We start from the raw sequence: 17,010 nt of genomic DNA on the forward strand, positions 1-17,010 counted from the left end.
GCCCGATGCAGGGCTTGAACCCATGAACTGTGAGATCATGACCTGAGCCGAAGTCGGACGCTTAACTGACTGAGCCACCCAGGTGCCCCTTGACTAACATTTCTCTTGCCTGTTGAAATGACTGCTCGAAAAGAATATATGATGACAAATATAAAATTGTGAGGTCCCTTTTTCAAGGCCCTTTCTGAGTCCTGTGCATGTAAGGGACTCTGAAATGTAAGTTTCATGAGTGTATTAACACACCCCAGTGCCAAGTGTATAAACAGCCATTTAATAAATGAATTAGACACCAACCTTTGAAAACAAGCTCTTTGTACCTGTCTCTACGGGAGTGGGCTTCACCAGGGAAGCTATCAAAGTGATGAGGTAGGTAATCCTTATACAGGGGAGCTCACACTGGTTTCCTATAGTTGCTTGTAAACAGAGCCATCAAAGGCCCGCCCCTGACATTCTCCAACAGCTTTTTTTTTTAAGCTTCTTTTGCCCTACATGTATTTTTCATTGAGTAAATGACACATAACATAAAATCTACCATTTTAACCATTCTAAAACCTACACTTCAGTGGCATTTGGTGCATTCACCAATAATGGGCAACCACCACCACTGCACATTTTTATCACCCCAAAAGGAAACTCTATACCCATTAAACAGAAACTTCCCATTGGATCCTTGGCCCCTGGCTGCCACTAATCTGCTTTCTGTCTTTATGGATTTGCCTATTCTGGATGTTTCATATAATTGGAATCTAATAGATTTTTTTTTTTAAAAAAAATAGCTTTTTAAGGTACTTCTTCACAGGGGCATCTGGGTGACTCAATCAGTTAAGCATCCAACTTTTGATTTTGGCTCAGCTCATGATCTCTCAGTTTGTGGGACCGAGCCTTCCATCGGGCTCTGTGCTGACAGTGTGGAGCCTACTTGAGATTCTGTCTCTCTCTGTCTCTGCCCTTCCCCTGCTCCTGCTCCGGCTCTCGCTCTTTCTTTCTTTTTCTCAAAATAAATAAATACGCTAAAAAAAATAAATAAAGGTACTTCCCATCTGAAAAGAAAAGCAAGATAATTTCCAAAGGGTTGACTATTTAGGCAACTGGCAAATTGCATTCCAAGTTTTAAAAAGAGGCCAAACACAAGATAAAAGGTTACCAATCATGTTTGCTCTCTTACAGCTGCCCGTTCTTGTGTAAGTTGCCATCTTGATGGGTGTGGAGTAAGAAAGGCAGCTGGAGCATGAATACTAGCCCACCCCCAGCGCCCTCACGGGCACAGACCCTTCATTTACCGATGCCCGATGTGTGGTCTCCAGCCCGATACATGTTTGGTTTTACTTTCACTCGGGTCCAGCCTGGACCTTCTTTATCTTGATAAAAGTTGCAGAGATCTTCCTCGAAATTGCAGCTGGCTTCTATGGTACTGAAAGGAAGTTCTGAACAAAGGAGAAAAAAAGTTACAGAGCCAGACTCAAGGATCTCAAGGGACTACCATCGACGGGTTGACAAATGCATACATATTCATGCCAGAATGTGCCAGGGGAGACAGAATACACAAAACACACACAAATATTTTTACCCTAATGGCACGCTGGCAGGTTAGCATCAAGCTAACATCTCAGCATGACAGGAAAATTGTTCTCTTCCTCCCTAAAGGGATGGAGGGAAGGAGCTCTGCTCATATTCTCTATAAAAAATAAAGAAGTCTCAGACTTCAAAAGACACTTCCTTTCATAATATAAAGACTGGGAGCAATTATTCACATTCTTCTTTACAATTCAAAATTCATTCATAGAAAATTAAAGGGAAAGAAAAGGGTAAAGATTTTGAGGAATTCTTAGTTTTTCTCCAAGACAGGTATTTTAGAAATTGTATTTTTCCAGAAATAATTCTCCTTTGTTGATCAATCCGTGTCACCAGCACAGATAATTGTCTGTTGATAATTGACATTGGTATCAGGAGCTGATCTGCTTGAAGAAAATCATTGCTCAGTATAAATCACGCTGTTCAAACAGTCACACCAATTCCATCACCCAAACTGCTATTATTTTGCTGAGTTCTGGTATCATTTACCCTGGTCTATAAATACCACCTCACTTCAGACTGCCTGGAGCAAAAGAAACATAACAGATTTTGACTCTTTTGTGAATAACTTGGTACAGTAACAAGTGATTGTAAATTTCATTGTTCAGATCCTCTGAATCCAGATGGGATGTTACTGCCACAGTTTGGGATACACTCAACATAGCCAACTGGGATCCTGTTCGGCATGCTGACATATACTGGTCTAAGCTTTTTAGGGCCAGAGAAAGAGGGCACTGTTTTTGAATAAATGGGAAATTACCTCTAGAGAAACATTTGAATTCTGGGAGCAGTGACCTAATGAAACAGGGAGCTGTTTACGGACAAAAACTCACTCTACTCTCAATTCCTCAATTTCCAAAGCAAGACAGTTTGGCCCGGTTTAAAGGGGATGAAAGAGGCATGACAACCAAATACGACAAGGGTGCCGAGATTCAATCTTGGTCCAGGAAAACACATGGCATATAAATGACAGCACTGAGAGGTGCCTGGGTGGCTCAGTCAGTTAAGTGTCTGACTTCGGCTCAGGTCATGATCTTGTGGTTCATGGGTTTGAGCCTTGCATTGGGCTTGCTGCTGTCAGCACAGAGCCCGCTTTGGATCCTCTGTCCCCCTCTCTTTGCCCCTCCTCCACTTACGTTTTCTCTCTCTCTCTTTCTCTCTCCCTCTGTCTCTCTCTCCCCCCACATCCTTTTCTTTCAAAAATGAACAAACATTAAAAAAAAAAAGATAGCATTGGGACAACTGGTGAAATTAGTATGTGGATCTTAGGTTAGTTGATAACATTGTATCAGTGCCAAATTTCTTGAATTTGTTATTAATGTTTATTTGTTTATTTTTGAGAGAGAGAGGAGAGAGAGAGAGAAAGAGAGAGAGAGAGAAAACATGAGCAGAGGAGGAGCAGAGAGAGATGGAGACAGAATCCCAAACAGGCTCCACACTTGGGCTCAAACCCATGAACCATGAGACAATGACCTGAGCTGAAATCAAGAGCCAGAGGCTTAAATGAACCATCCAGATGCCCCCACATTTCCTAAACTTTATAATTATCTGACAGCGTGTTGGAAAATGTGCTGGGTTTTAGAAAATACACACTGAAGGAGTAGGAGTAAGGGGGCATAATGTTTGTAACTTACTCTTACATGGTCGATAAAGCAAATGTGGTAAACGTTAATTTGTAGATCTGGGTGAAGAGTACATGAAAGTTCTTTATAGTATTCTTGCAAATTAAAAAAAAGGTTTTTTAATGTTTATTTGTCTTTGAGAGAGCTAGAGAGACAGAGTGTGAGCGGGGGAGGGGCAGAGAGAGAATCAGAAGCAGGCTCTAGGCTCTGAGCTGTCAGCACAGAACCCAATGTGGCACTCGAACTCATGAACCGTGAGATCATGGCCTGAGCTCAAGTTGGACACACAACTGACTGAGCCACCCAGTCAGTTGCAAGCCAATACTTGCAAATTTTATCTGAGTTTAAAATGAGACTAAAATAAAGTTTTAAAAACACTAAATTAAAAATGAAAGTGACCAAGACCACATTACGAAAAAGCAAGATTAGGAACAAATGTTCCTATATAATTGGATCCCAATTGTATCTCAGGCGACACGCCCTGGCAAGTATGCAGGGAAGGCAGCCTGATGAGCCAGAGAGATCAGGAAATAAAGGGCATTCCTGATGCTCTAGGATGGCAGGGTTTGCACACACACTGCTGGGCCTGCCTCTGTGAGCATCAGGGAGTTTCTTTAAGCCATGAAGATAAAGTCTATGAAAAATGAGTGTGATGTCGCACAGACAAGTATCCTCTGACACAGCCCCCCATGCAGATTTGAGAATAGGGGAGACCCCATATTGGCCTCCAGTGTTAGTTACCCCCTCTGACACCTGGTAATGAAAAAGTAGATGGAAAGGCACAACCTACAGACAGCTGTCTAGCTCAGAAAATGGTGCAGCACTCCCCAAAGCCACACACAAGGAGAACATCAGGGCGGTGAAATCACTCATTAGGAATATATCCCAAGGAATATACCCCTGGGCGACCACAAGGGAATCATAACCCATTTATTAAGTGAGCATGAGAGGCAAGAGGTGGTATTAAGACTTAAAAGTAAGCACAGATCAGTTCTCTCCATGGTGACACTGAGTCACGCAGAAAAGATTTTTCTGAGAATGTGATTATATTCCCTTGCTAAATACCTAGTCCTAGAAATGGATTTGTCTGGGGTCCTGAGAAGGTCTGATAAAAAGAAAATCTCGAAAGCATAACTGAAAGCCTATATATTTTTCACCCAGAACGTTGTTTCTGCTATGAGACGGTATCTAATTCCTGAAGACAGGGTCAGGGGGCCTGTTTGTGACTTAATATGAGCTCACAAGAATCTTTAAGGCTGTTTCAGAGTATATGGGCTGAGTGGCCATCACAGTTGAGTGTTAATGAGACCTATTTGAAGTATAGGGAGGAATCACAGGTAGTTGGAAGCCTTTGAATATCAGTTGATCAGAGAAAGAAGAAAAAAAGAAAAGAGAAGAAAGGAAAGGAAAGGAAAGGAAAGGAAAAGAAAGAAAGAAAAGAAAAGAAAAGAAAAGAAAAGAAAAGAAAAGAAAAGAAAAGAGAAAAAAGAAAAAAGAAAAGAAGGAAGGTAGGGAAGGAAGGATGTCCCCTTAAAGAAAGTACCAAAAAAGCATTAAAATGCAAGATTTAATTACTTGCTTTCTGACAATTTTAGAAATGAAAGGCTGTGAAGATACTCTAATCAGGTGAAGGTGCTACTGTTGGAGCAGAGTCGTTGGTAGCATGTCTCATCCTTTCCCTGCCCCATGAAGTTCACGGACACAGACTCAGTATCAGTCCCAGACCTCTAAAAGCTCATCAGCAGGCTTTTAGATCATCGGCCCCTGAAGTGCTGCAGACACGTGGGTCCAGCGTGGTCTGGAGGCTGCTAAACTTGCACAGTAGTTTCATTTTAGCAGGAGCCGGCCCGAAGGCAGGTGGAGACGGCTCAGAGCTAGCTTGGAGACAGAGTGAGTGGGACCTGGCGCCAGACTGGGGAGTCTTGGGGAAGCAGGGGTTGGGCCGCTGACCAGGCTGCGGAGATGCTGGAGGTCTGAGCTAAGGCAACAGCAGCTGTAACCAAGGCAACCACTGCTCAGACATCAAGCGAGCAGAGTGTTGTTGGTGAATGGGCCAGGCAGACATCCTTTGCAGGCTACATCGAGTCTCAGGACCCTCCCAGTCCCGGAGCTGGTGGGGGGTGGGGGGCACGGACCCCAGCCCAGGGAGAAGACTGGGCGTACGTAAGGCAGAGCAGAGGGAGCTCTCGGTCTGGGGTTTGGCATTGAGACAGGATCCTAGGAGTGGATGGAATCACCTGTTAGCCATTCAAGGATCTGCAGCCTCAAAGGAGAGCTTATTCCTACCTTAGAGATGTTAGGTCAAACATGGAGGTGGATGGGGAGGTTGTGGGTGGAAGAGGCACGGAAAGGGAAGTGCCCTAGCTCAACTGGGGGACACGGGGAGTTCTCACTGTCCTCTGGCAGCATCCTGGGGGAATATTCGGGGAGTGATATGACTCTGGTGTTTTAACACCTGTGACTCTGTGATGGGTCCCCGGTATGGGAGACTGGATCAACTCTAAACCCAACCAGATGGTGGGAATGAGATGCTTCATATGTTGAAATAATTCCTGTCTCAGCCTACTAAGGGAGAACGGGGAAAGAAAAGCTACATCCAGCTGGGAAGAGCAGAGACAAGTCTGGAGCAAACCAAGATAAGGGGGAAAATGTTGGCACCTGTTATGAAACAGAAGGGCATAAACTATTCGTGAAATGTAAGATGAAGTATGAAAGCTGGAGGGCTCAGCTTCTAACTCAGAATCTGGCCCACAGCGGCTGAAGGAGAGGCATGAAGCAGGCTCTGGCTCACCCATTCACCACGCCAGTGCCCTTCGCTTGTTTCCTAGTTTCAGCCTGACTTCCTTGCTCACCAGGGAGTGGATGGGAGCATTTTGAAAATTAAATAAATAATAGGAAGCCTCATGGCCAAGCATTTCCCATGTCCCATACTCTGCTCGGGCCTTCACAGACATTTATCTCTCATCTTCCCACCTGTGTGGAACAGATGCTTCCACCTTTGTTCTATACACGTGGAAACGGAATCTCAGAGAGGTTAATGTCCAAGGTCACACAGTTTGTAAGTGGCAGAATAGGGGCGCGAATCCTAAGTCCTGGCTCTGCAACATGACATTGTGAGCTGGCTGTCAGCACAGAGCCTGACGCGGGGCTTGAACCCACGAACCGTGAGATCATGACCTGAGCCGAAGTCGGACGCTTAACCAACTGAGCCACCCAGGCGCCCCGTAATTAAACCATTTTAAAGAAAGTCACTAGATTGGGAAGTCCCTGAAGACCAAATGGAGCCTTGGCTCACCTAATTACGTGAAAATGTGAGTCGCCTGGGGTCCCTATGGAGGAAGGGCCTTTATGCGGGCTGAATTTTATAGATGGAAAGGCCACTGGCCTTTTTAGTATATGTGCTGCCGAATCAAGCACGCCACCGGCCCTTTTAACAAATAGTCTTTATTTTGCTGACATTTTTCTTGTCATCAGTCAGTGGGAAAGGGCTCACATAGATTCTGTATCTGTAAAAAATTTTTTTAAATGTTTATTTATGTTTGAGAGAGACAGAGCGTGAGCTGGGTAGGAGCAGAGAAAGGGAGACACAGAATCCGAAGCAGGTACCACACTCTTCTGAGATGTCAGCACAGAGCCCAACGCGGGGCTTTGAACTCAGGAGACCATGACCTAAGCCGAGTTTGGATGCTTAACGAACTGAGCCACCCGGGCGCCCCAATTCTGTATTTTGCTTTAAAGGGAGGCTGTTTCCAAATATTGCTTCTAAGATGGCTCAGTAGATATTGTTACTTCCCACCACCTCTTCTTCCCACCCTCTACCCCCATGCAGATATTGAATTAACACCTCTTCTTCCATATGTATAACTTGGAAAAATAAAAGTCCAATGCAAATGCCTCATGACGAAGAGGAAACTTTCTAAAAGCACTGATAAGGGGTTATGAAACTACTATTAACCTCACTGAAATATTAGCTGATGAGATTAGGGGACGTCAGATTTGGAGAAGTAAAACAAGGTTGGTGTCTGTGTTCTGCCCAATTTTAAAGATTCTTTTAATCTTTGATTACAGTTTGGATTCAATCATTCTGATGAAAATATGTAAATATGTAAACCCTGTCTAGCTCTATCTGTTTCCCTAGCTTTCCTCCCCCCTTTTTAAAATTAGAATTAGTTAAAAAAAAATAGCATTTGGTTTTAGCACATTAGAGGGTTTCTCTCTAATTCTGGAATAACACTTCAGCTCAAGTAGAAAGTATTATCTTTCTCAGTCCCCTTGCTGGTAGACTATATCTGACACCATATGCAATTAGACGCCAACTCTTAGCTTCAGTGAAAGTCAGACTACAAAGGCCATGTTCAAGAATGTATTCCCCGTGCTCCCAAACTCAGAATGAGGGCTCATTAATAAGATAGGACAACCGCTCTGTCCCTGGGGCCTCTCCAAAAAATATTCACTGAAAGGTAAGGTCCACTGCATTTATCTGGGCTATCACGAATATAGTGTCATCCTTCTTCCTCTAGAGCATCTGCTCACTAACTTACTTGGAATCGATTTGTTTACCTAGTTCCCCAGAAAGCAAGAATGTCCTCTCTTTTCCAACACCAAGTTTATGGAAATTACAAAATTGGCCAGCAGAAAAGAATCTGCAGACTTACTTAGAAAGAGAAGTTAAATTAAGTAGGTAATATTTAGCCAAAAGCTAATTGTATCCAACACCAACATCTTTAAACATGAAGACATTTACAGGTTTGGGATACATAAAATTGGGAAGGGTTTTTATAATTCTACTCCACCGAGTTTGAGGGTTTTTTTTGCACCTACTCGGCCACCTGTATATGGATCTAAGACATCCTTTCAAGAGAAAGATTGGGGGGGGGGGCGCCTGGGTGGCTCAGTCAGTTAAGCGTTTGATTTTGGCTCAGGTCATGATTGCATGGTTCATGAGTTCGAGCCCCATGTCAGGCTCTGTGCTGACAGCTCAGAGCCTGCTTCAGATTCTGTGTCTCCCTCTCTCTCTACCCCTCACCCGCTTACACTCTGTCTCTCTCTCTCTTGCAAAAACAAACATTTAAAAAATTTTTTAAAGAGAAAGATGGGGAGGAAATGTATTCATAATCTTTGATTTTCATTACCTAGTAGGTAGGGACAACGGAAGTTCCTTAACACCTGACAACTGACTGCCCTGGGGGGTCAGAAAAATTAGATTCATCATGTGTGTGGGGGGGAAGAGTAATATAGCAGAAAAATGACTATTCAGATAAATAATTTTTCAAAGGACGAGACTGCAGGAGAGATGAGGAAATTAGAATTAATTCAAGTCCTGACCACAGGTGTCTATTGGGAAAATTCCATATGTAAGAAAGAAGAAAAAGGGAATACTTACCCGTCTGATTTTGGCAGTGAACAGGAGAGAAGGAAATGTCATCCAGGGCAACATACCCTCCTTTAGGACCATTGAAAGCAACTTCAAAAATAACCTGCAGAGGAAAATGACATATTGTTACAGGTTTACAAAGTTTCTGGTAGGCTTCAGAGCTCTTAGCTGTGATTTAAAATGATGTATCAGTCAAGCCAGGTGATGGCAGGTTATAAGTACTTAGGAATCAGGTTCCTAAATCTAGGGCAGCTCCTGTCTTGATCTCCAGCCTCTTATAGGGAGAGGGGATCCGTTAAACCCTAAGTCGTATTTTATTGGTGGACTTTTCCCCGCCCTTGAGTGTATATCACTCTCTGATAGAACCACTGAATTGACGATTTGTATTATGACCTTGTATTAAAGAAACAACAGGCTACTTGCAGAAGGCAGGCTTGGTTCTCCAAATGCCCTTGACAGAGGACGAAGTTCATCCAGAACTCCTTTCCTTTTCACACATGAAATTCTGTGTGACAGAATGTGAACAAAGATGCAGACTCAGAGATGATTACCTGTCAGCTAAGGCAAAATCGGGCCCCAAATTCTTTTTATTTTTTAAAATTATTTTTATTTTTAAAAATTTTATTTGTGTGTGTGAGAGAGAGAGAGAGAGCGCACATGCATTCACATGAGTGGGATAGGGGGAGAGGGAGAGACAGAATCTCAAGCAGGCTCCACGCTCAGCACGGAGCCCAATGTGGGGCTCAATCCCATGACCCTGGGATCATGAACCTGAGCAGAAACCAAGAGGCAGACACTCAGCTGATGAAGCCACCCCAGTGGCCCAGGCCCCAAATTCTATGTCTGAGTGTTAGCATTTCAGCAAGTCCAGGCCCGTCCAAGTGGTCAGAAAGAACATGAGGTTGTTAATGGATTCAACCCTTCCATTCTCCTTCCTTTTCTGCCACCAACTTCTACTCTGAGGTCAGTTGGCTACTTCCTGCCTATGACCACGGGGATCATGGGTGGTGCACACAGCAATCAGGGGTGAGCACTGCAGTGGGGGGGGGTGGAGAACGCCCCAGGGTGAAGTCCACTCTCGTGAATTAACACGAGAAGACTCCGGGTTTGCAGGGCTTGAAACTCCAATGCCTTAGGGACCGCAACAGACACGCACACAGTCATCACCCTCGCAGCCAAGCAAATCATTGCCGGGAGCCGCACCGGCCTCTATGGATGGCAGTCACAGCAAGGAAATGGCAGTGTTTGCACAGCTACTGCCATGAGAAATGAAAACTGGTATCTCCTGCTACTACTGGCTCATGTTGTGCTGGTATTGACCAGGCCTCACAATATTCCATATCAGACCAATATTCTGAACACAAATACCTCATAAGGAAAAGCATATTCCTGCCTTTACAAGAGAGATTTTAGATGAAAGCTCTATGGATGATTGTCAAAAGGCTCTTCCTAAGGACCTGGCAGATCCAAGACTTAGGGGGTTAAGAACACAAGAATTACAACTGAGCCTAGCCCTGAGACAAAGAGCCGATAAAGGCAGAACTTAAGTTAAAACTTACACCTTCTCCTAATTGGTGATGTATGGCAGTCCCTTCCCCAAGGCCTACTTTCTGCAAACACCCTCCCTTACAGGTGGCTAGGGTGAGGATAGATAAGAGTAGCTAAAACATTACCCACAAACAAAAGGCTGACACATTTAGGGCCTCCATGGTGTTCACACATTCAGCATCAAATAGGTTTCCACAAACAACTTATTAACCAACTCAAAAACATACATTTGAGAGTCAGACAGAATGACTCTTAGCCCATCTATACACTTAACCTATGACCTAACCTTAGAGTTATTAACTTAGAACAAATATGTATCCTGTCTTTTACTAAGAATACCCTAATTCTCTAGTTATAAGATTTACTTAACCTCACTATAATTGCAATAGTTCTGCAAGAAAATTTCTGTAAAACCTGCTTCTGTACACTTTCCAAAGCATCTTATCACAAAGAGCTATCCATTGTAAAAATTCCTTCTTCTGATGTCATGTTATCATTTAACCTATAAATAAAGACACCAAAACCGACAGGACAGAGATGCCTGCCTGGTGATCAGAAAGGATCTCGGGGCTCTCTCACTCTCTTTCGCCAACACTGTCCATCCTTCAGGGACCCCTGGACCTGTCGGAGCCGGCGCGGCCTCCGGCAAATCATTGTGGGCTAGACTTGACCCCTAGGCTTCTAGTTTGCAACCTCTTCTAAAGAGAAGAGAGTCTCCAAGGCAGACAGACCAGAGTTCAAATCCCATTTCTGTCACTTACTAGCTGGGTGACCTTGAATATGTTGCTAACTCTTTCAAGGGCTTTCTTCTATTATTTATAGAATAAACATAATACCTGCTACCTTGTAGGACTGTTGAGATTAAATGAGATGAGGTATATAAGGCCCCTGGTATGGAGTCAGGTGCATACGGAGCTCTATACTTAATTCAGGGCTATTTCTCCAGGTTGATCGACCCCCTATTGAACTCGTATTCAGGTTTGAGCTGCGTTAGCCACTCATGAGCTCAAGCAGGTTCCTTCCCTCCTCCAGGTCTGAGTTTCTCCAATTTTGAAAGAAAGAATGTGGACAAAACAGTCCTCTTCAGCTAAACGACAACGGTCCTACAAGCACTTGGATTCTGCACAATCTAATAGGGACCTGGAAGCCTGTCGCTGGCAAAGGTCGAGGGGAGGCTGAGAACAAAAGGGACAGAGGTGGACCAGTGGGAAGGGGCAATGCAGTCCACGCACACAGCACCGGTCCACGGTATTTCATTTTCAGGGTGCTCGCTGATAAAGTGAATGACAGAGCTCGATCTTACTGGTGGAGTGAGAATATTTCTGATCAGAATTTGCAAATCAGAGCTCACGTGCCAATGCGTTCCCACTTGTTCGGAAAGGGGGTCTCGGGTGCTTGTTTTCCTCCTTTCTAAGATCCATTTGAGAAGGAGGTGACATTAAACTCACTGATTTCTGCAGAGTGAGTTTCTTCTGCTGGCAATTACCAAGAGCAAACAGTAGCAGCCGGAGTCAGACCCGCTGCAGCACAATCACGCACGTGTAGGCCAACAGGGCACGTGGTGAAGAGCAGCAGTATCTGGAACTGTGGCTTTTCAAGCAGTGAAGGAAAAGAAAATTCAGCAGTCTCTCGCTCACACAAATGCTGCCCAGGGAGTTTATGGTCAGATGGAGGGAGTCTGCGAAGAAACCGTCGTCCCTGTGTGTGACTCATCTGACTTTAAGAGAAGGAAAACTTTCTGAAACAGCATGTGCATTTCTTTTCCTCGTTATAATCCAAACTCAGAAAATTTTCCACTGGGCTGCGAGAGCAGATCAAGGCCTCGTCTGACTCTGGGATAGGAAATAGCACACATCCTGCAAAGGGCACTGTGTTCTCTCTGGAGCTGTACGGGGAGACGGGAAGAGATCTGAAGGGGGTAAGGGGAGTGGTAGGCATGTCTTCAGAGATAGAACATGTCACAAACCAGTCCAGTCCCAACGGTCCCTGAGGCTCACATCAGGTGGGCAGATGGCCCCACTGAAAAGCATGCAGAGAATAATCCACTCCTGTGCTTTAAAGGGAACTGGGGAAGATATTGCAAAAAGCACAAAGCTAACAAGGGGATATTGACGAACCTGTAGTAACTAAGGCTGTACATACAGCTCCAAATCTGGGACCGCAGTTTTGCACCCATGGACTCTAGAGGTCCTGGGGTGGCGTCAGACCGGGCTGGGCCTCTGCCTTCAGCTCTAGGTCAGATTTCAGTCCAGAATTTTCCTAAGTGCCTGGCACTCAGCAGCTGTGTGACCCAGATAAAAAATATCAAACTGCTCAGACTCTCTCTTTTCTCCTTCCTTATCTATAATTTGGAGATAATTCTATCTAGTCTGGATTGTTTCAAGTACTAGAACTACACAAATCTAGATATGTATCAACGTAGGTGCTTCGAAAGAAGGTCCGCAAGGATGAACCCCAGAATGTTAGTGTTCTCATCCTTGTAGGGTTGGCCTGGGTGGTTTTAGTAGGTTTTGCTTTCCTGAAGTTTCTAATTCTTCTGCACTGGGTATTTATCACTCATGCAACTAGAAAAAGTTTTATTTTTTTTTAATTTTTTTTTTTTATGTTTTATTTATTTCTAGGAGAGAGAGAGAGACAGCATGAGCAGGGAAGGGTCAGAGAGAGAGGGAGTCACAGACTGAAACAGGCTCCAGGCTCTGAGCTGGCAGTCAGCACAGAGCCCGATGCGGGGCTCGAACCCACGAACCGCGAGATCATGACCTAAGCGAAAGTCGGACGGTTAACCGACTAAGCCACCCAGGCGCCCCTAGAAAAAGTTTTAAAACTAAAGTACCAAGGCCTGTTTCAAATTGGGGCCACGATCATTAATCTACTTCTAATTTTTATGACATTATACTGTCAAGGAGGAACGAAAATAAGTTGGCTTCTCTCTCTCTCTGTGTCTCTCTAGAAAGACTCTTCCCTCAAGTAAAGACACACACAGAGAAGAGAGAATGAACGTGGCCGGTGGTGTATCCTGATCACCAGGCCTGTGCGCCTGCGCAGAGCAGTGCGGCCAGGGCTCACCTGGGGGCTCACCTGGGCTCACTGGGGGGCTCACCTGGGCACAGTTGGTGGACCTACCTCCATGGGGTACGGCGCGCTGAACTCCACCTCGGCGAGATTCCAGACACCGTTCCCTGGCTTGTCCATTTTCCAGATTTCCTCGTAAAGGCCGGCCCCGTCCCGAGTGTAGAGGGCGAAGATATTGTCATTGCCTTGCTGCAGTTGGTAATAAAACGACAGGCAGCCGGACATGGGGGCCGTGGTCATTGGGGAGATGAGCTGCGCCACCTCCTGGAAGTGCTTGACGTAAACCGAGTCCACGTACATGTAGTGGCCTGAAAATCACACCGGACGTCACACAGCGTTACACAGCGTTAAGACAGGTGCGGCGGGGAGGGGAAGGGGAGGGAAGGTGGAGGGGGTGNGGACCTAAGAAGTTTGGCCGTGGGTTCGGGGGTGTTGCGGCCAGGTCGGGGGGCGGAGGTGGGGTCAGGGCGAGCACAAGGAGTTCCACGTGCTCTGCTCACTCCAAGACAACACCCATCCTTTCTCCTTGCCTCACTTTCGGTTGAAGTGAAATATGCATCTACCTGCTGGCAAGGATATGGAGAAACGGGCACCCTCCTACACTGTTGGTGGGAATGTAAACTGGTACAGCCCCTCTGGAAAACAGTGTGGAGGTTCCTCAGGAAACTAACAATAGAACTCCCCTATGACCCAGCAATAGCACTGCTAGGAATTTACCCAAGGGATACAGAAATGCTGATGCATAGGAGCACATGTACCCCAATGTTCATAGCAGCACTCTCCACAATAGCTAAAACATGGAAAGAGCCTAAGTGTCCATCAACAGATGAATGGATCAAGAAGATGTGGTTTATCTATACCATGGAATACTACATGGCAATGAGAAACAATGAAATCTGGCCATGTGTAGCAACATGGATGGACCTTGAGGGTGTTATGCTGAGCGAAATAAGTCAGGCAGAGAAGGACAAATATCATATGTTTGCACGTATAGGAGGATTAGGAGGAACTTGACGGAGGAACAAGGGGGAGAAGAAGGGGGGAAATGGTGGGGGAAAGGGAGAGAGGCAAACCACGAGAGACTCTTGAATGCTGACAAAAACTGAGGACTGATGGATGTGGGGGGGAGGGGGGATGGGCATGGAGGAGGGCACTTGTGGGGATGAGCACTGAGTGTTATGTGGAAACTAATTTGACAATAAACTATTTGTAAAAAAAAAAAAAGAAATATGCATCTACCAAGAGAGAAGCATCAGCTGCAAAGTGCTGGAATGTTCAGGAGCTGAACACAGCTGTGGAAAGAAACAGACCATTACCCCAGGAGCACCCCCCCGCCCAACTCCCCTCCTCCACGGCTCTCTGTGAGTTTCCAGATTTCTAAGACCATACTGGTCATACCATTCGTTCCTACAGGGGCACAGAGGGGCCCTCCTGTACATCTTTACAACCTACACAAAATGTCACGGCGTCTTTTTTGAGAGAAACTAAGATTTTGTCTTCACACGAGATGACAAACTGTGTGGTTCTAACAGAACGTGTAGACAGGGCTGGGATTCGAGTGTGGGGACTTGGGACACCACTCTTGCCGGGGCCCTGGTGGGCTCTGGGCCCAGAGGCTGACCTCCCTCAGAAGCATTTTGTTTAAAGAGACACGCGGACGCAGAATGGAAGGAGTCTGGACTTGGCACTGAAGAGACCCAAGGTCGAATCCTACCGGAACCTCAAGCAAGTTACTGAGTATCTCTGGGCTTCTGTGTCCTGATCTCTACAGTGAGAACTAGCTACTCCCCTCCCGGGGTTGGTAGGAGCATTAAACGAGATTATGTATGTCGAGTGCTTAGCGTGTGCCTGACACATTCTAATTGCCTAAGACCATTATAAGGAAATAAAGGAATGTCATTAATGAGTCTGGTACCATGCCTTCCCCATTGTCTGTTGTGTAAAGTGTAGTTGTTATTATTAGCAATTTAAGCTGCTGTGATGGGGGAGGGCGACGCAACGTAGCTTCAACAGAATGAGCTTTTGTATTTATAAGTTCGGAACAATTACAGCTTAATATCTTTGTTTTAGTACATGGTGCCTATTAATAATACTCCCTTTCATCCTCAGCAGTAAGGGGATTAGCAAGAATATATGCCTTCATACACCAGATACTTGCCCTGCTTGTAGAACACCACTCAGTGTGCAACAGGCCCCCGAAAAATGATTATTCAAAGCACGGATACAGCCTCAGAAAGCTTCTCACCTCAACAGGGCCAAGGGGGCCAGGGGGATAAATCAAGGCTCACTTTCTCCGGGCAGCAAATGGGTCCACCCCCTGAATCATCTCTCTTGGTGAACTCTAATTCCCCTTGGCATGTTGCCAAGCCATGCCACTGTGGACAAATGGCGATCAGATGACCAGAGGGGGCCCGCCAGATCAAGGATACGCACTGAAGTGGCGTGGGTCAGGGAGAAATCAGAGTGATCAAATTAGTTGCCAACATTTGAAATCATCTTTCATCAGCAACAAGAAACAGAAGTCAAGCTCTTCTGGGGAAAAAAAATCATAAAATCTGATAGCGCTGAGCCCATCTTCTCGCACCGCAGCCACCAGCTGGCGGCGAGGAGTGAGGGCCCCTCGCAAGACCCGTGTTCTCTGGTCCCAATGACCGACTGCATCCTTCCTTCTGCTACCAGCTGATGCCCCGACATCGGTCTCAGGCTTTTCCTATGAAGCTCAAAGTCTAAATTTTCATAGCAAATCTATCCATCTAAAAAAATGATACCGTCTGTATTAGTTTGCTAGTGTTGCTATAATGAAGTAACAGAGACCAGGCGGCTCAAACAACGGAAACATATATATTTTTCCCAGCTTGGGAGGCTGGAAGTCTCAGATCAAGGTGTGGGCAGGATTGGCTCCTCCCCAGGGCCGTGAAGGAGAATCTGTCCCACGCCTCCGTCCCAGCATCGAGTGGTTGGCTGGCCATCTGTGGCCTTCCTCGGCTGACAGACCTCTGCCTTCACGGTCACGTGGTGCCCTCCCTTGTACAGGTCTCTCGCTGTGTCTACATCTGCCTCCCCCTCACTTTTATAAAGACACTGGCCATACTGGATTAGGAACATCCTTCAGCATGACCTCATCTTAACTGGTCACGTCTGCAACAACCCTACTGCCAAATAAGGTCACTCTGAAGGGCTGGGGAGTTAGGGCTTCAGCATATGGTTTTAAGGAAATACAACTCAACCCATAACATCCACCGCTGCAGTGTTTTAAACTGTGTACACATCACATAAACTTTATATCTGCAGGCTGGAAAGAGCTGATGGGCTCCCACTTTGCTGACGCTGGAAGTGACTTTATTTTGTTTTCTTGTCTTTTATTATTTATTTTGAGAGACGGTGAACAAGCAAGTGCGAGTGGAGGGGGCCACAGAGAGAGGGAGAGAGAGAGGGTCAACGCAGAGCTCGACTCGGGGCTCAAAATCACGAACCAAGAAATAATCACCTGAGCCTAAATCAAGAGTCGGACACTTAACCGACTGAGCCACTCAGGTGCCCCTGGGAAGGGATTTTTAAGGAACAATCAGAACATCAGACTAAACAGAATCAGAGAAATGTCGGAACTGGAAGGAAGGCCCCGCCCCCCATCATAAGCCCAGTGCCCCCTGCAGCACGGTGGGGGCCAGCCAGCCTCAGCTAGAGCACTTTACTCATGGGGAGCCCATGCGATCAGCTGGTCTCTGTAACACACCTTTGCTCACTGAGAACTCTTGTGTCCAAGGTAGAGAAGAAGTATTTCATGCTCTTTGTAACAAGTCTTCCAATAAAATAAAATCCCTT

At 45.6% G+C, this 17,010-nt stretch overlaps 1 protein-coding gene across 5 annotated transcripts in view; it reads right to left on the bottom strand.

The window, feature by feature from the left end:
• The window catches only part of MAMDC2 (MAM domain containing 2), a 195,467-nt gene that overhangs the window by 50,172 nt on the left and 128,285 nt on the right, over positions 1–17,010 (bottom strand). For all 5 annotated transcript variants that reach the window (XM_077759397.1, XM_077759396.1, XM_077759395.1 and 2 more), the window contains 3 exons: positions 13,240–13,496; positions 8,578–8,671; positions 1,281–1,424 (listed from right to left, as the gene is read on the bottom strand). In XM_077759397.1, coding sequence (XP_077615523.1) covers positions 1,281–1,424; positions 8,578–8,671; positions 13,240–13,496 — 495 coding nt within the window. The remainder of the gene's footprint in view (positions 1–1,280; positions 1,425–8,577; positions 8,672–13,239; positions 13,497–17,010) is intronic.

The sequence above is a fragment of the Crocuta crocuta genome, unplaced genomic scaffold, assembly GCF_008692635.1.
Source record: "Crocuta crocuta isolate KB4526 unplaced genomic scaffold, BGI_CrCroc_1.0 scaffold41, whole genome shotgun sequence".
NCBI lineage: Eukaryota > Metazoa > Chordata > Mammalia > Carnivora > Hyaenidae > Crocuta > Crocuta crocuta.